The following is a 19409-nucleotide window of genomic DNA, read 5'->3' as shown; positions in this document are numbered from 1 at the left end:
ACAGCGAGTGACGTCACGGAGGATCAATCGCAGGGATATGTATACACATACGCCGATATGATGCAGAGAAAGAAAAAACGGAAGAAAAATTCGTTGTTAAGCGAGAGACGAAGAGTCTACACTTTCGGTGGCCGACTCCAAAAGAGCGTAAAATGATTTCCTTTTCGTTGTTGTGCCGTTCCCAACGGCATTGCCATCGCCGCGAGCTCCTGAAGCCGTTTGGGACAAAGCCCTTTTGAATTTTGTAGGAAGATTGCGGAACAATCCGCGATGAGGTTTGGGCTTCTTGTACCTAGAAAGAGTCATTTTATCATTTAGCTATTTTTGTCTAAGTGAGCTCATACAGCCTGAGAAAGAGAGATGACATGACGACGGTAACTGATGATATGGCCATAGCAACGCTAGCCATCCACGGCCTCAAGATGAGATGAGGGTCTGTGGGAACAGGCAAAAGAACGCCAAACGCAACGGGTATGGCGATGAGATTGTAGATGATTGCCCAAAAGAAATTGATGTGAATTCGACGAACGGTCGCCTTTGACAGATCAATGGCGGTAACTACGTCAAACAAATTGTCCTAAAAATACCAATTAATGAATAGATGACGGCGGTCGATTTTACTCTACATTGACTAGAACGACGTCAGCTGACTCGATTGCTATATTGGTTCCACTTCCAATTGCTATGCCAACGTCAGCGCGAGCCAAAGCGGGAGAGTCGTTGATGCCGTCACCGACAAAAGCGACGCAACCCTTTCCCTTTTCTTGCATCTCTTTCACCTTTTTCTCTTTCTCCTGAGGAAATAGTTCGGCATGAACTTGAGTGATTCCAATCTACGTACGCAATAGAAGGAATAGGAATTGCGCAGTGTCGTCATGGTCTCACTCGCTGAGCAATAGCTCTTGCCGTGCGCTGATTGTCTCCCGTAAGCATCGCGCAATCGATTCCCATATTTCGCATCATCATTATGACGTCACTTGCCTCATCGCGAACGACGTCAGCAATTGCTATCATACCACTAACCTTTCCTACAAGGAGGAGGAGGAAAACGAACGCGATGATAACATGTCGCGACGCAGTCGGCGGCGGTGAAACTTACCGTTAATGGCTGCCATGACGACCGTATTACCTTCTCGTTCAAATTCTTCCATTGTTTCATTGGCACCGTCAGGAATTGGTAATTCATTTTTTTCCATCCATTTTCGATTTCCCACGAGGACATTGTATTTCTGATTTGCTTCCGGCTTGTCTCGTTCTGACGCAATACTCAGCGTTCGATTGTCACGAAAAGCAAACACTTGATCAGCGTGCGTTACGGAGCATTTCAATCCGAGCCCCGGTTCAGCTTCGAAATCAAACACTCGACCAAACTGATCAACGCCAAGTTGCTAAAAAACCCCTTCTTATATCATACATGAAGACTCTTTAATTAATGTAGCTACTACTGTACCTCTTTTGCATATTCAACAATTGCTGAAGCGAGTGGATGTTCACTACCTGATTCGGCTGTTCCAACGACGCTGAGAAAGAGACGACGAAGAATTGTCGACGTAATGTTGAACAATTGAACGTCAACGACTTTGGGTTTGCCGCGAGTCAACGTTCCCGTTTTATCAAAAACGACCGTTTTAACCTATACAGTAGTAGATTGGATTATCAAGAGACTTTTGCTCTTCTCACTCCTTACTTTTCGAGCCGTCTCAAGCGGTTCTCCGCCCTTGATCAATACTCCCAAATTGGCACCGCGTCCCGTTCCGACCATGACGGCCGTCGGTGTAGCGAGACCCAAAGCACAAGGACAGGCAACGCAAAGGACAGAAATTGCTGTCTGAAAAGCAAATTGCACCGTTATAGTTATGTTGCTATTATAGCTAGAGTAGTTGTAGGCGCAGTGATTGAAGGACACGTGGTTAGTCCGGTTTAGATACTAAAAAGAAATGATGTCATTAATATTTGACTGTGACTTGTACTGATCACCTGGTTTATTGCATGAAAATTGACAGCTCCAATAGAAAACCAAATGAAAAAAGTGATGATGGACATTGAAATAATGAAGGGTACAAAGTAGCTGGCAATTTTATCAGCCAAGCGTTGAATGGGAGGCTAGCAGAAGAAGAAGAAGAAGAAGAAATAATGCATATATGCATATCGGTAGAAGATGATACCTTTGACGTTTGAGCATCTTCGACCAATTTAATGATTTGAGACAGCGCTGACTCCGTTCCAATGTGAGTTGCTTTGATGAGCAACATTCCCTGCTTATTGACCGTTCCTCCCATGACGACGTCATCTTCTCTTTTCAATTGAGGCATTGCTTCGCCAGTCAACATGGATTCGTCAACAAATGACGATCCACTGAAGACTCGTCCATCAGCTGGAATCTTGTCTCCAGGATGAACTTTCAAGATGTCGCCTTTTTGAACAAGTCCAATGTCAATTGTTTCTTCTTTGACAGGTTGTCCTGTCGGACTCAAAGTGACAAGAGTCGCTTCAGTCGCCTGCAGTTTCATCAATGTAGCCAAAGCAGCTGACGTCTTGCCCTAAGAAATACGTAGAGTAGATTGAGTCTTTCACTACTACCGTAGTATTGTCGTGGTCATTCCCCAACCTTAGCAATGTGTTCTAGAAAGCGACCCAAAGCAACAAACGTTAGGAGAAGAACAGGTGTAGCAAAAAATGTTGTCGGCACTAAATCTTGTCGAATCATTGCAGCAATTACGACGGCAACCTTAGAGTAGAAAAGAAAGAAATCATACAGTAGTAGACCAACTGAACAATCATTGCGTGCGCATACATGTACCTACCGAATATAGATAAGCTATTGACGTTGCCAGAACAATGAGAACGTCCATGTTCGTCGTTCTATGACGTATGGATCGATATGCTGACACGTAGAAGTGCGATCCACCGACAAACTACATAATAGAAACGATGGGGTGGTGCACACAAGTTTTTGTATGTGTCATCTTTTTTACCTGAACGACTGTTGCCATAAGCCACAAAATCAAGACTTTGAGAGAAAGACCGCGAGATGCGCGTGTATTTGTAACGAGACATTCAAGTCGAGGGATTGGAGCAAATTCCATCACCAATGTAGGTATGCCAAAGATCAAGCACAATCCAAACGTAAAGGCCCATCTAAAAGAAGACAAATTAGAAAAGAATTCAAATGTGATCAGAGTCAGACGGATTACTTTTTGATTTCTTTGGATTGTGAGAGACGATCTGCGCCGCTCCCCTGATTTCCCTCCATCCTTTTTGCTTCAAAATGACCAGCACCCTAAATATCGTACATGTGACGTCATCATTGCGCGTCTTCTATAGATTACATACATTGATTGCGTTTATGATGTCGCGAATGCCAACTACGTCCGGGTTATATTCAACGTGGCATTTTCCCGTGGCAAGAGCAACGACACCTCGTTCTACACCTTTCACTTTTCGAAGAGCCGATTCGATCAAGTTGACGCAAGACGAACAAGTCATGCCAGTAATCTACATATAGTCATTAGATTAATTAATGAAAAAAGAGAGAAGATAGATCACGTAGAGTACGTACAATGAGCTCCAATACTCCACTCTCTTCAGGTGCTTCAGGCACCAATTCTGCTTCAAAATGACCGAGACCATTGATGAATTGGACAACTTCTTCGGGTGTGATGCGACTAGGACTCAATTTCACTTCACCGCGAGCAGACATGAGATTGACAAGAGCCGAGGAAACTCCGTTCTGCTTCATGAGACTCACTTCAATTTGCTTGACGCAAGATGAACACGTCATTCCAGTGATATTGAGTCGAATCGTCACTTCGTCACCAACAATCGTTCGACTTCTCGATCGACTGCGCGAACGAAGAAAAGGGCTATCTGGAAGAGGTGTCTCTTTTCCATTTGCGGCGGCGGTGGGGGGTAGAGGAGAAAAGCGAACCGACGTACTTCTGCGTCCGCCGCCGCCGCCGCCGTAAAGAGCTATTAACAGTGAGTATAAAAGGGCAAGGGCAAGGGCGCGCGCGATGACGTCACGTACGTATGGAAAGTTCCTTTTCCGGTTCTTCGATGGGCGTGACGTCGAATCCGGCATCAGATATGATGTCGCCAACGACGTCACGAGGTAAAGACAAATCGTGGGCGACAATCGCTTTGTTCTGTTCGAGTGACACGTCCGAGCTCAAAACTCCACCGTTTTCACTAAGAGCCATTTGAATCGATTTGACGCACGATGAACAAGTCATTCCAACGACGTCGAATCGCGACCAAATCATGCGACGTCGAACATCGCTAACGATCGTGCAATCAAAACCTGCATCTTCGATTGTTTCGCAGATTTTCGACGACGGAAGATCGTCGGCGTGCTTCGCTCGAGCCCATTTCTCGTCGAGGGAAACATCGATGGAGAACAGACGTGTTCCGCCCACTTCTTCCACTTGACCTTTGATCGCCATAACGCACGAATTGCATGTCATACCCTCCACAGCATACGACGACGAACGATAATAGATCGCTTCCGAAGACGCCATCTCGCTGCTTCGACTATCGACAGACGGCGGGCGACAGAAAAATACACAATTGCGCAGAAGCGTCACGTGTGACTCGGCGTGTTCTCCAGATATCACGTGATAAACAATACATACTTGTTATTACTGTATTATTATTATTGTCCTCCTTCTTTCTCGTCTGCTACTTGCCGACCTGATGATAGAGTCTTAGGACGATAATACGACCCACCTAAGTAATGACTGCCTTCACTCCCACTCGCTGTCATGGATGGCAGTGTTGGCGGCGGTGGAAGTTGCAATCCACTACCACCAAATTCCTTAGTGAAACCGGGACGGAAAGACGTTGTAGGCATGCGCATGCCAGCAGCAGCGGCAATGGGAGCTGACTGCAGAGTCAACTTTGGAGCAGCCTTAGGAAGAGATTTGACTCCACCAGCAGCGATAGCACTTGTAACAGCAGACGACTTTGCTGTCACTAATTGAGGTACAACAGTACCACTTGATGGCGAAGACGACGGAATTCGTGACATCTGTTGAAAAGATTCTAAATTACACTTTTGAAAAGGTAGAAAAGGACTTGCCCCAAAACGATGCAATCCTGAGGGTTGTTGCAAAGGCGGCGGTGGTCCTGCAACATGTTGTGGTGTTTGATAAGAACGTTCCTTTCGATGATCAATTGTTAGCTTTGTTTCGACTCCACCGGCGGCGGCGGCGGCGGCGGCGGCGGAATTCATGTCAAACTCATCTTCATCCTCATCAGATTCATCTCCACCATCAGATTCATCGTCATCGTCGTCGTCGTCGCCGTCGTCATCCTCGTCGTCGTTATCATTGTCGTCATCATTGTCGTCATTCTCTTCATTGTCGTCGTCATCATCATCATAATCATCAGACTGTGCTGCTGTTGTGGAAGCAGGCAACATATTGATGACGTTGCCGCCGCCGCCGCCGCCGCCGCCGCCGCCTCCTCTTCCTCCTCCTCCTCCTCCTCTTCCTCTAACGTCAAGAGAAGGAAGGCAAGGTTTGTCCAACCTACGCAAAATATATATGTACATCATTATCAATACATTCTCTTTACTTTGACTTCTCAGGTGTAGAGGAAACCGTCTAGAGTAAAAGATTAGGGTTGAGTATCAAATAATAAAAGTGACAAAACGCGTTAGCGGTTACGTCCATATGATCGACTGCAACGCTTGTAGCAGATGCTTCCTCTGAAGAAAGACTCGTGCTTTCGTCGTCTGAAGAGAATGCAGCGTGTTTTATTACTATATACGTGTAGACTATAGATGTTGGTAAATTGAAAGCAAACCTGAAGAAGGAACAACAGTCTCGTACTTCAAAAGCTGATCGAGCAGAAAGCTGAAGAAATAGACAACGTCTTTTATTAGAAGCCGGCCATCCGGATACTAAAGTAACCTTTTGTCTCGCGATGTTTGCAGTAAGACTTTTTGAGCATTCTCTAAGCGCTTTTCAAACAATTCGCGCTCCTAAAACGGCTTTCTTTAGGAAGATTAAGAAGCCCTCCGATCGTCAACTTACGTAGACAAGGTGCTTGAGCTTTCTTTTCAGCATTCTATATTCTTTACGAGAGCTACGCTGCCATGAAGCATCCATGATCGTATGTAAGGTGAAGAAAACGACAGGCGCTCCGTCGCGAGTCGACGATACGTCGGCTTAGATCGTTCTAAAAGATCGCTCCTACGCTCCGAAACGCCATGACGACGAAAAACTTAGCACTTACCGTTCAGAACGCGACGGAACACGACAAGAAGTCGATCAAGAACCTCAAACTTGCTCGCTAAGCGATGCACAGGAGACGAACGACGAGCTTTTCGAGTGTAACGCGCGCTAAAATATCGCGAAAAAATCTCACATTCTCTTCGTGAGTCATGACGTCGTCGCCAGACGTCGCCGCGAAATGACGATGACGATGACGTAGCCTTTCTAAAAGGAAGGTGAGGCCCCTCGTTGGGATCCTCGCAAGAAACTCGACAAAAGAACCCCTACGGCCTATTTCGCTGCAACGGCAAGAACCCCTAAGGTATGAAAAAGGCCTACACAAAGGGATCGCTTCGAAAAAGCCTCTTACGCGTCGCGAAACATGAAAACGCTCCATAAAACAGTATCCCTTCTAACCCTAAGTGGTCTTGTACTGTTGGACACAAATAAATGTGGTATTCGCGTCTCTTTAGTGTTAATATGGGGATTCTGGGCTACTAACGAACACATGGCACTTGACTAATTAGGGAGGGGCAGCTATTTAGCGCACTATAGGGGTGGGGGATAAAGTGAACCAGAGCCGAAGAAAGCAGCGCGCTAACACCTTCAGCAACTGAGGCCCCGCAATGGGGTACTCGAATGGAGATGAGGCCCCTCGTTGGGATCTTCGCTGGTAAATGAAGAAACGAAGCACAAGGGACTATTTCGCAGCGACGGCAACAAAGCTAAAGGTAAGAAAACGCCCAAGGTAACGCGATCAAGCAGAAACACCACCAGCGCCTTGCGAAAATAAAGAAACGCCGTCGCTCTCCTTGCCTAAGTCGTCCGCGCGGTCTACAAACAACGCCGAAGTCTTCGCGACGCGCGAAAAGCCCCTAGCGCACCCAAAAAACAGCCTGTCTCGCAAGAACGCGAAGATCGCGCACCTGGGTGAGGCCCATTGCAGGGAATCGCTGACTGAAAACCATTTGTACGCCACAATCGCGCTTCGTAAACCAAACTCGCCGCGCCAAACCGAACAGAAAGTGATGGCGAAGACCACCGTGAGAAGCAAAAGCAAAAAAAACGATTAAGAAAAAGCGATTTTCTGCTGCATGTCTTCTAAACGCCTCAAAAAGCCTAACCGCGCTCGCGCTTTTATTCGCCACGTTTTTAAATGCTTTCTTTTAGCCGCGATTGCCTTTAAACACAAAGAAAAACGCTAGAAAACCAAAAAACACTAAGAAAATGGTGCCAAATCAGACCCTAAAGAAAACCATTTAGGAAACAAAAAAACATTACAATCCACTTGTCCCTCTTCGTTAAAAGTAATAAAACACTCTCAAAAAGTAAAAGAACGGCAAATGCCTGTGGCAGTTAATCTCGCTTTACGTTACAACAGCCCGCTCAAACAAACCCAGCCCACCACGTGAGAGCATGCGTAACCACGCCTAACGTAGCCCAACTTAGCCCAACGTAGCCCAGCTTAGCCCAACGTAGCCCAGCTTAGCCCAACGTAGCCCAGCTTAGCCCAACGTAGCCCAGCTTAGCCCAACGTAGCCCAGCTTAGCCCAACGTAGCCCAGCTTAGCCCAACGTAGCCCAGCTTAGCCCAACGTAGCCCAGCTTAGCCCTTAGGGTTAGGGTTAGGGTTAGGGGTTAGGGTTAAAAGATGTACCCACTTGGGTGACTTGGTCATATGATACACCGTTGGATAGAGCTTTCAAAGAGCTTTCGAATGGACCTATATCTTCTGTACAAATTCTTTGATTTGAAAAAGTTAATGACAAGTGATACACCGTTGGAAAGAGAATGAAAAGAGCTATTGAATGGACCTATATCTTCTGTAGAAAATATTTGACATGAAAAAGTTCTAAGTGTTTGACTTTGGGGCAGGTGTTTAGGAGTTGGGGTAGAGTGTTTTAGGCTTAGGTTTAGGGTCAGGTTTGGGGTTACGGGTTTAAAAGTGTACCCAGTTGAGTGACTGGGTCATATAATACACTATTCGAAAGAGCTTTTAAAGAGCTTTTGAATGGACCTATATCTTCTGTACAAATTCTTTGATTTGACAAAGATATACCCTTGGGTGAGTGTTAGGGTTAGGTTTGGGGTTAGGGTTAAAAGATGTACCCACTTGGGTGACTTGGTCATATGATACACCGTTGGATAGAGCTTTCAAAGAGCTTTCGAATGGACCTATATCTTCTGTACAAATTCTTTGATTTGAAAAAGTTAATGACAAGTGATACACCGTTGGAAAGAGAATGAAAAGAGCTATTGAATGGACCTATATCTTCTGTAGAAAATATTTGACATGAAAAAGTTCTAAGTGTTTGACTTTGGGGCAGGTGTTTAGGAGTTGGGGTAGAGTGTTTTAGGCTTAGGTTTAGGGTCAGGTTTGGGGTTACGGGTTTAAAAGTGTACCCAGTTGAGTGACTGGGTCATATAATACACTATTCGAAAGAGCTTTTAAAGAGCTTTTGAATGGACCTATATCTTCTGTACAAATTCTTTGATTTGACAAAGATATACCCTTGGGTGAGTGTTAGGGTTAGGTTTGGGGTTAGGGTTAAAAGATGTACCCACTTGGGTGACTTGGTCATATGATACACCGTTGGATAGAGCTTTCAAAGAGCTTTCGAATGGACCTATATCTTCTGTACAAATTCTTTGATTTGAAAAAGTTAATGACAAGTGATACACCGTTGGAAAGAGAATGAAAAGAGCTATTGAATGGACCTATATCTTCTGTAGAAAATATTTGACATGAAAAAGTTCTAAGTGTTTGACTTTGGGGCAGGTGTTTAGGAGTTGGGGTAGAGTGTTTTAGGCTTAGGTTTAGGGTCAGGTTTGGGGTTACGGGTTTAAAAGTGTACCCAGTTGAGTGACTGGGTCATATAATACACTATTCGAAAGAGCTTTTAAAGAGCTTTTGAATGGACCTATATCTTCTGTACAAATTCTTTGATTTGACAAAGATATACCCTTGGGTGAGTGTTAGGGTTAGGTTTGGGGTTAGGGTTAAAAGATGTACCCACTTGGGTGACTTGGTCATATGATACACCGTTGGATAGAGCTTTCAAAGAGCTTTCGAATGGACCTATATCTTCTGTACAAATTCTTTGATTTGAAAAAGTTAATGACAAGTGATACACCGTTGGAAAGAGAATGAAAAGAGCTATTGAATGGACCTATATCTTCTGTAGAAAATATTTGACATGAAAAAGTTCTAAGTGTTTGACTTTGGGGCAGGTGTTTAGGAGTTGGGGTAGAGTGTTTTAGGCTTAGGTTTAGGGTCAGGTTTGGGGTTACGGGTTTAAAAGTGTACCCAGTTGAGTGACTGGGTCATATAATACACTATTCGAAAGAGCTTTTAAAGAGCTTTTGAATGGACCTATATCTTCTGTACAAATTCTTTGATTTGACAAAGATATACCCTTGGGTGAGTGTTAGGGTTAGGTTTGGGGTTAGGGTTAAAAGATGTACCCACTTGGGTGACTTGGTCATATGATACACCGTTGGATAGAGCTTTCAAAGAGCTTTCGAATGGACCTATATCTTCTGTACAAATTCTTTGATTTGAAAAAGTTAATGACAAGTGATACACCGTTGGAAAGAGAATGAAAAGAGCTATTGAATGGACCTATATCTTCTGTAGAAAATATTTGACATGAAAAAGTTCTAAGTGTTTGACTTTGGGGCAGGTGTTTAGGAGTTGGGGTAGAGTGTTTTAGGCTTAGGTTTAGGGTCAGGTTTGGGGTTACGGGTTTAAAAGTGTACCCAGTTGAGTGACTGGGTCATATAATACACTATTCGAAAGAGCTTTTAAAGAGCTTTTGAATGGACCTATATCTTCTGTACAAATTCTTTGATTTGACAAAGATATACCCTTGGGTGAGTGTTAGGGTTAGGTTTGGGGTTAGGGTTAAAAGATGTACCCACTTGGGTGACTTGGTCATATGATACACCGTTGGATAGAGCTTTCAAAGAGCTTTCGAATGGACCTATATCTTCTGTACAAATTCTTTGATTTGAAAAAGTTAATGACAAGTGATACACCGTTGGAAAGAGAATGAAAAGAGCTATTGAATGGACCTATATCTTCTGTAGAAAATATTTGACATGAAAAAGTTCTAAGTGTTTGACTTTGGGGCAGGTGTTTAGGAGTTGGGGTAGAGTGTTTTAGGCTTAGGTTTAGGGTCAGGTTTGGGGTTACGGGTTTAAAAGTGTACCCAGTTGAGTGACTGGGTCATATAATACACTATTCGAAAGAGCTTTTAAAGAGCTTTTGAATGGACCTATATCTTCTGTACAAATTCTTTGATTTGACAAAGATATACCCTTGGGTGAGTGTTAGGGTTAGGTTTGGGGTTAGGGTTAAAAGATGTACCCACTTGGGTGACTTGGTCATATGATACACCGTTGGATAGAGCTTTCAAAGAGCTTTCGAATGGACCTATATCTTCTGTACAAATTCTTTGATTTGAAAAAGTTAATGACAAGTAATACACCGTTGGAAAGAGAATGAAAAGAGCTATTGAATGGACCTATATCTTCTGTAGAAAATATTTGACATGAAAAAGTTCTAAGTGTTTGACTTTGGGGCAGGTGTTTAGGAGTTGGGGTAGAGTGTTTTAGGCTTAGGTTTAGGGTCAGGTTTGGGGTTACGGGTTTAAAAGTGTACCCAGTTGAGTGACTGGGTCATATAATACACTATTCGAAAGAGCTTTTAAAGAGCTTTTGAATGGACCTATATCTTCTGTACAAATTCTTTGATTTGACAAAGATATACCCTTGGGTGAGTGTTAGGGTTAGGTTTGGGGTTAGGGTTAAAAGATGTACCCACTTGGGTGACTTGGTCATATGATACACCGTTGGATAGAGCTTTCAAAGAGCTTTCGAATGGACCTATATCTTCTGTACAAATTCTTTGATTTGAAAAAGTTAATGACAAGTGATACACCGTTGGAAAGAGAATGAAAAGAGCTATTGAATGGACCTATATCTTCTGTAGAAAATATTTGACATGAAAAAGTTCTAAGTGTTTGACTTTGGGGCAGGTGTTTAGGAGTTGGGGTAGAGTGTTTTAGGCTTAGGTTTAGGGTCAGGTTTGGGGTTACGGGTTTAAAAGTGTACCCAGTTGAGTGACTGGGTCATATAATACACTATTCGAAAGAGCTTTTAAAGAGCTTTTGAATGGACCTATATCTTCTGTACAAATTCTTTGATTTGACAAAGATATACCCTTGGGTGAGTGTTAGGGTTAGGTTTGGGGTTAGGGTTAAAAGATGTACCCACTTGGGTGACTTGGTCATATGATACACCGTTGGATAGAGCTTTCAAAGAGCTTTCGAATGGACCTATATCTTCTGTACAAATTCTTTGATTTGAAAAAGTTAATGACAAGTGATACACCGTTGGAAAGAGAATGAAAAGAGCTATTGAATGGACCTATATCTTCTGTAGAAAATATTTGACATGAAAAAGTTCTAAGTGTTTGACTTTGGGGCAGGTGTTTAGGAGTTGGGGTAGAGTGTTTTAGGCTTAGGTTTAGGGTCAGGTTTGGGGTTACGGGTTTAAAAGTGTACCCAGTTGAGTGACTGGGTCATATAATACACTATTCGAAAGAGCTTTTAAAGAGCTTTTGAATGGACCTATATCTTCTGTACAAATTCTTTGATTTGACAAAGATATACCCTTGGGTGAGTGTTAGGGTTAGGTTTGGGGTTAGGGTTAAAAGATGTACCCACTTGGGTGACTTGGTCATATGATACACCGTTGGATAGAGCTTTCAAAGAGCTTTCGAATGGACCTATATCTTCTGTACAAATTCTTTGATTTGAAAAAGTTAATGACAAGTGATACACCGTTGGAAAGAGAATGAAAAGAGCTATTGAATGGACCTATATCTTCTGTAGAAAATATTTGACATGAAAAAGTTCTAAGTGTTTGACTTTGGGGCAGGTGTTTAGGAGTTGGGGTAGAGTGTTTTAGGCTTAGGTTTAGGGTCAGGTTTGGGGTTACGGGTTTAAAAGTGTACCCAGTTGAGTGACTGGGTCATATAATACACTATTCGAAAGAGCTTTTAAAGAGCTTTTGAATGGACCTATATCTTCTGTACAAATTCTTTGATTTGACAAAGATATACCCTTGGGTGAGTGTTAGGGTTAGGTTTGGGGTTAGGGTTAAAAGATGTACCCACTTGGGTGACTTGGTCATATGATACACCGTTGGATAGAGCTTTCAAAGAGCTTTCGAATGGACCTATATCTTCTGTACAAATTCTTTGATTTGAAAAAGTTAATGACAAGTGATACACCGTTGGAAAGAGAATGAAAAGAGCTATTGAATGGACCTATATCTTCTGTAGAAAATATTTGACATGAAAAAGTTCTAAGTGTTTGACTTTGGGGCAGGTGTTTAGGAGTTGGGGTAGAGTGTTTTAGGCTTAGGTTTAGGGTCAGGTTTGGGGTTACGGGTTTAAAAGTGTACCCAGTTGAGTGACTGGGTCATATAATACACTATTCGAAAGAGCTTTTAAAGAGCTTTTGAATGGACCTATATCTTCTGTACAAATTCTTTGATTTGACAAAGATATACCCTTGGGTGAGTGTTAGGGTTAGGTTTGGGGTTAGGGTTAAAAGATGTACCCACTTGGGTGACTTGGTCATATGATACACCGTTGGATAGAGCTTTCAAAGAGCTTTCGAATGGACCTATATCTTCTGTACAAATTCTTTGATTTGAAAAAGTTAATGACAAGTGATACACCGTTGGAAAGAGAATGAAAAGAGCTATTGAATGGACCTATATCTTCTGTAGAAAATATTTGACATGAAAAAGTTCTAAGTGTTTGACTTTGGGGCAGGTGTTTAGGAGTTGGGGTAGAGTGTTTTAGGCTTAGGTTTAGGGTCAGGTTTGGGGTTACGGGTTTAAAAGTGTACCCAGTTGAGTGACTGGGTCATATAATACACTATTCGAAAGAGCTTTTAAAGAGCTTTTGAATGGACCTATATCTTCTGTACAAATTCTTTGATTTGACAAAGATATACCCTTGGGTGAGTGTTAGGGTTAGGTTTGGGGTTAGGGTTAAAAGATGTACCCACTTGGGTGACTTGGTCATATGATACACCGTTGGATAGAGCTTTCAAAGAGCTTTCGAATGGACCTATATCTTCTGTACAAATTCTTTGATTTGAAAAAGTTAATGACAAGTGATACACCGTTGGAAAGAGAATGAAAAGAGCTATTGAATGGACCTATATCTTCTGTAGAAAATATTTGACATGAAAAAGTTCTAAGTGTTTGACTTTGGGGCAGGTGTTTAGGAGTTGGGGTAGAGTGTTTTAGGCTTAGGTTTAGGGTCAGGTTTGGGGTTACGGGTTTAAAAGTGTACCCAGTTGAGTGACTGGGTCATATAATACACTATTCGAAAGAGCTTTTAAAGAGCTTTTGAATGGACCTATATCTTCTGTACAAATTCTTTGATTTGACAAAGATATACCCTTGGGTGAGTGTTAGGGTTAGGTTTGGGGTTAGGGTTAAAAGATGTACCCACTTGGGTGACTTGGTCATATGATACACCGTTGGATAGAGCTTTCAAAGAGCTTTCGAATGGACCTATATCTTCTGTACAAATTCTTTGATTTGAAAAAGTTAATGACAAGTGATACACCGTTGGAAAGAGAATGAAAAGAGCTATTGAATGGACCTATATCTTCTGTAGAAAATATTTGACATGAAAAAGTTCTAAGTGTTTGACTTTGGGGCAGGTGTTTAGGAGTTGGGGTAGAGTGTTTTAGGCTTAGGTTTAGGGTCAGGTTTGGGGTTACGGGTTTAAAAGTGTACCCAGTTGAGTGACTGGGTCATATAATACACTATTCGAAAGAGCTTTTAAAGAGCTTTTGAATGGACCTATATCTTCTGTACAAATTCTTTGATTTGACAAAGATATACCCTTGGGTGAGTGTTAGGGTTAGGTTTGGGGTTAGGGTTAAAAGATGTACCCACTTGGGTGACTTGGTCATATGATACACCGTTGGATAGAGCTTTCAAAGAGCTTTCGAATGGACCTATATCTTCTGTACAAATTCTTTGATTTGAAAAAGTTAATGACAAGTGATACACCGTTGGAAAGAGAATGAAAAGAGCTATTGAATGGACCTATATCTTCTGTAGAAAATATTTGACATGAAAAAGTTCTAAGTGTTTGACTTTGGGGCAGGTGTTTAGGAGTTGGGGTAGAGTGTTTTAGGCTTAGGTTTAGGGTCAGGTTTGGGGTTACGGGTTTAAAAGTGTACCCAGTTGAGTGACTGGGTCATATAATACACTATTCGAAAGAGCTTTTAAAGAGCTTTTGAATGGACCTATATCTTCTGTACAAATTCTTTGATTTGACAAAGATATACCCTTGGGTGAGTGTTAGGGTTAGGTTTGGGGTTAGGGTTAAAAGATGTACCCACTTGGGTGACTTGGTCATATGATACACCGTTGGATAGAGCTTTCAAAGAGCTTTCGAATGGACCTATATCTTCTGTACAAATTCTTTGATTTGAAAAAGTTAATGACAAGTGATACACCGTTGGAAAGAGAATGGGTTAGGGTTAGGGTTAGGGTTAGGGTTAGGGTTAGGGTTAGGGTTAGGGTTAGGGTTAGGGTTAGGGTTAGGGTTAGGGTTAGGGTTAGGGTTAGGGTTAGGGTTAGGGTTAGGGTTAGGGTTAGGGTTAGGGTTAGGGTTAGGGTTAGGGTTAGGGTTAGGGTTAGGGTTAGGGTTAGGGTTAGGGTTAGGGTTAGGGTTAAAAGATGTACCCACTTGGGTGACTTGGTCATATGATACACCGTTGGATAGAGCTTTCAAAGAGCTTTCGAATGGACCTATATCTTCTGTACAAATTCTTTGATTTGAAAAAGTTAATGACAAGTAATACACCGTTGGAAAGAGAATGAAAAGAGCTATTGAATGGACCTATATCTTCTGTAGAAAATATTTGACATGAAAAAGTTCTAAGTGTTTGACTTTGGGGCAGGTGTTTAGGAGTTGGGGTAGAGTGTTTTAGGCTTAGGTTTAGGGTCAGGTTTGGGGTTACGGGTTTAAAAGTGTACCCAGTTGAGTGACTGGGTCATATAATACACTATTCGAAAGAGCTTTTAAAGAGCTTTTGAATGGACCTATATCTTCTGTACAAATTCTTTGATTTGACAAAGATATACCCTTGGGTGAGTGTTAGGGTTAGGTTTGGGGTTAGGGTTAAAAGATGTACCCACTTGGGTGACTTGGTCATATGATACACCGTTGGATAGAGCTTTCAAAGAGCTTTCGAATGGACCTATATCTTCTGTACAAATTCTTTGATTTGAAAAAGTTAATGACAAGTGATACACCGTTGGAAAGAGAATGAAAAGAGCTATTGAATGGACCTATATCTTCTGTAGAAAATATTTGACATGAAAAAGTTCTAAGTGTTTGACTTTGGGGCAGGTGTTTAGGAGTTGGGGTAGAGTGTTTTAGGCTTAGGTTTAGGGTCAGGTTTGGGGTTACGGGTTTAAAAGTGTACCCAGTTGAGTGACTGGGTCATATAATACACTATTCGAAAGAGCTTTTAAAGAGCTTTTGAATGGACCTATATCTTCTGTACAAATTCTTTGATTTGACAAAGATATACCCTTGGGTGAGTGTTAGGGTTAGGTTTGGGGTTAGGGTTAAAAGATGTACCCACTTGGGTGACTTGGTCATATGATACACCGTTGGATAGAGCTTTCAAAGAGCTTTCGAATGGACCTATATCTTCTGTACAAATTCTTTGATTTGAAAAAGTTAATGACAAGTGATACACCGTTGGAAAGAGAATGAAAAGAGCTATTGAATGGACCTATATCTTCTGTAGAAAATATTTGACATGAAAAAGTTCTAAGTGTTTGACTTTGGGGCAGGTGTTTAGGAGTTGGGGTAGAGTGTTTTAGGCTTAGGTTTAGGGTCAGGTTTGGGGTTACGGGTTTAAAAGTGTACCCAGTTGAGTGACTGGGTCATATAATACACTATTCGAAAGAGCTTTTAAAGAGCTTTTGAATGGACCTATATCTTCTGTACAAATTCTTTGATTTGACAAAGATATACCCTTGGGTGAGTGTTAGGGTTAGGTTTGGGGTTAGGGTTAAAAGATGTACCCACTTGGGTGACTTGGTCATATGATACACCGTTGGATAGAGCTTTCAAAGAGCTTTCGAATGGACCTATATCTTCTGTACAAATTCTTTGATTTGAAAAAGTTAATGACAAGTGATACACCGTTGGAAAGAGAATGAAAAGAGCTATTGAATGGACCTATATCTTCTGTAGAAAATATTTGACATGAAAAAGTTCTAAGTGTTTGACTTTGGGGCAGGTGTTTAGGAGTTGGGGTAGAGTGTTTTAGGCTTAGGTTTAGGGTCAGGTTTGGGGTTACGGGTTTAAAAGTGTACCCAGTTGAGTGACTGGGTCATATAATACACTATTCGAAAGAGCTTTTAAAGAGCTTTTGAATGGACCTATATCTTCTGTACAAATTCTTTGATTTGACAAAGATATACCCTTGGGTGAGTGTTAGGGTTAGGTTTGGGGTTAGGGTTAAAAGATGTACCCACTTGGGTGACTTGGTCATATGATACACCGTTGGATAGAGCTTTCAAAGAGCTTTCGAATGGACCTATATCTTCTGTACAAATTCTTTGATTTGAAAAAGTTAATGACAAGTGATACACCGTTGGAAAGAGAATGAAAAGAGCTATTGAATGGACCTATATCTTCTGTAGAAAATATTTGACATGAAAAAGTTCTAAGTGTTTGACTTTGGGGCAGGTGTTTAGGAGTTGGGGTAGAGTGTTTTAGGCTTAGGTTTAGGGTCAGGTTTGGGGTTACGGGTTTAAAAGTGTACCCAGTTGAGTGACTGGGTCATATAATACACTATTCGAAAGAGCTTTTAAAGAGCTTTTGAATGGACCTATATCTTCTGTACAAATTCTTTGATTTGACAAAGATATACCCTTGGGTGAGTGTTAGGGTTAGGTTTGGGGTTAGGGTTAAAAGATGTACCCACTTGGGTGACTTGGTCATATGATACACCGTTGGATAGAGCTTTCAAAGAGCTTTCGAATGGACCTATATCTTCTGTACAAATTCTTTGATTTGAAAAAGTTAATGACAAGTGATACACCGTTGGAAAGAGAATGAAAAGAGCTATTGAATGGACCTATATCTTCTGTAGAAAATATTTGACATGAAAAAGTTCTAAGTGTTTGACTTTGGGGCAGGTGTTTAGGAGTTGGGGTAGAGTGTTTTAGGCTTAGGTTTAGGGTCAGGTTTGGGGTTACGGGTTTAAAAGTGTACCCAGTTGAGTGACTGGGTCATATAATACACTATTCGAAAGAGCTTTTAAAGAGCTTTTGAATGGACCTATATCTTCTGTACAAATTCTTTGATTTGACAAAGATATACCCTTGGGTGAGTGTTAGGGTTAGGTTTGGGGTTAGGGTTAAAAGATGTACCCACTTGGGTGACTTGGTCATATGATACACCGTTGGATAGAGCTTTCAAAGAGCTTTCGAATGGACCTATATCTTCTGTACAAATTCTTTGATTTGAAAAAGTTAATGACAAGTGATACACCGTTGGAAAGAGAATGAAAAGAGCTATTGAATGGACCTATATCTTCTGTAGAAAATATTTGACATGAAAAAGTTCTAAGTGTTTGACTTTGGGGCAGGTGTTTAGGAGTTGGGGTAGAGTGTTTTAGGCTTAGGTTTAGGGTCAGGTTTGGGGTTACGGGTTTAAAAGTGTACCCAGTTGAGTGACTGGGTCATATAATACACTATTCGAAAGAGCTTTTAAAGAGCTTTTGAATGGACCTATATCTTCTGTACAAATTCTTTGATTTGACAAAGATATACCCTTGGGTGAGTGTTAGGGTTAGGTTTGGGGTTAGGGTTAAAAGATGTACCCACTTGGGTGACTTGGTCATATGATACACCGTTGGATAGAGCTTTCAAAGAGCTTTCGAATGGACCTATATCTTCTGTACAAATTCTTTGATTTGAAAAAGTTAATGACAAGTGATACACCGTTGGAAAGAGAATGAAAAGAGCTATTGAATGGACCTATATCTTCTGTAGAAAATATTTGACATGAAAAAGTTCTAAGTGTTTGACTTTGGGGCAGGTGTTTAGGAGTTGGGGTAGAGTGTTTTAGGCTTAGGTTTAGGGTCAGGTTTGGGGTTACGGGTTTAAAAGTGTACCCAGTTGAGTGACTGGGTCATATAATACACTATTCGAAAGAGCTTTTAAAGAGCTTTTGAATGGACCTATATCTTCTGTACAAATTCTTTGATTTGACAAAGATATACCCTTGGGTGAGTGTTAGGGTTAGGTTTGGGGTTAGGGTTAAAAGATGTACCCACTTGGGTGACTTGGTCATATGATACACCGTTGGATAGAGCTTTCAAAGAGCTTTCGAATGGACCTATATCTTCTGTACAAATTCTTTGATTTGAAAAAGTTAATGACAAGTGATACACCGTTGGAAAGAGAATGAAAAGAGCTATTGAATGGACCTATATCTTCTGTAGAAAATATTTGACATGAAAAAGTTCTAAGTGTTTGACTTTGGGGCAGGTGTTTAGGAGTTGGGGTAGAGTGTTTTAGGCTTAGGTTTAGGGTCAGGTTTGGGGTTACGGGTTTAAAAGTGTACCCAGTTGAGTGACTGGGTCATATAATACACTATTCGAAAGAGCTTTTAAAGAGCTTTTGAATGGACCTATATCTTCTGTACAAATTCTTTGATTTGACAAAGATATACCCTTGGGTGAGTGTTAGGGTTAGGTTTGGGGTTAGGGTTAAAAGATGTACCCACTTGGGTGACTTGGTCATATGATACACCGTTGGATAGAGCTTTCAAAGAGCTTTCGAATGGACCTATATCTTCTGTACAAATTCTTTGATTTGAAAAAGTTAATGACAAGTGATACACCGTTGGAAAGAGAATGGGTTAGGGTTAGGGTTAGGGTTAGGGTTAGGGTTAGGGTTAGGGTTAGGGTTAGGGTTAGGGTTAGGGTTAGGGTTAGGGTTAGGGTTAGGGTTAGGGTTAGGGTTAGGGTTAGGGTTAGGGTTAGGGTTAGGGTTAGGGTTAGGGTTAGGGTTAGGGTTAGGGTTAGGGTTAGGGTTAGGGTTAGGGTTAGGGTTAGGGTTA

General features: G+C 41.7%; 2 protein-coding genes across 5 annotated transcripts; both read right to left on the bottom strand.

Annotated features, from left to right (window-relative positions):
• Nucleotides 1–18: 18 nt before the first annotated feature.
• LOC136186986 (copper-transporting ATPase 2-like) lies at nucleotides 19–4561 on the bottom strand. The gene is made up of 16 exons (XM_065974484.1): nucleotides 4028–4561; nucleotides 3560–3969; nucleotides 3334–3495; nucleotides 3195–3280; nucleotides 2976–3138; nucleotides 2805–2915; nucleotides 2609–2728; nucleotides 2166–2540; nucleotides 1978–2103; nucleotides 1688–1927; nucleotides 1451–1633; nucleotides 1100–1388; nucleotides 886–1028; nucleotides 627–833; nucleotides 345–577; nucleotides 19–292 (listed from the first exon to the last, which is right to left on the bottom strand). The coding sequence occupies exons 1-16, from the start codon at nucleotides 4515–4517 to the stop codon at nucleotides 97–99; spliced, it is 3534 nt and encodes a 1177-aa protein (XP_065830556.1). The 5' UTR covers nucleotides 4518–4561; the 3' UTR covers nucleotides 19–96.
• An 18-nt stretch (nucleotides 4562–4579) lies between these two features.
• Nucleotides 4580–6738, bottom strand: LOC136186994 (death domain-associated protein 6-like). Of its 4 annotated transcripts, none has more exons than XM_065974497.1 (9): nucleotides 6370–6738; nucleotides 6238–6294; nucleotides 6036–6180; nucleotides 5913–5983; nucleotides 5806–5855; nucleotides 5667–5734; nucleotides 5575–5603; nucleotides 5078–5528; nucleotides 4580–5026 (listed from the first exon to the last, which is right to left on the bottom strand). In XM_065974497.1, exons 3-9 carry the CDS (start codon nucleotides 6108–6110, stop codon nucleotides 4652–4654), a joined length of 1119 nt encoding a protein of 372 aa, XP_065830569.1. In that variant the 5' UTR covers nucleotides 6111–6180; nucleotides 6238–6294; nucleotides 6370–6738; the 3' UTR covers nucleotides 4580–4651. The 4 variants fall into 4 exon arrangements, with proteins under 4 accessions (XP_065830569.1, XP_065830567.1, XP_065830568.1 ...); XM_065974495.1 differs by having other exon boundaries at nucleotides 6238–6532; nucleotides 6586–6736; XM_065974496.1 differs by having other exon boundaries at nucleotides 6238–6514; nucleotides 6586–6734.
• Between the last annotated feature and the right edge of the window lie 12671 nt (nucleotides 6739–19409).

The sequence above is a fragment of the Oscarella lobularis genome, chromosome 5 (assembly GCF_947507565.1).
Source record: "Oscarella lobularis chromosome 5, ooOscLobu1.1, whole genome shotgun sequence".
Taxonomy (NCBI): Eukaryota; Metazoa; Porifera; class Homoscleromorpha; order Homosclerophorida; family Oscarellidae; genus Oscarella; species Oscarella lobularis.
Note: the sequence above shows the minus strand (reverse complement) of the source record. Positions and strands in the feature narration are given on the sequence as shown.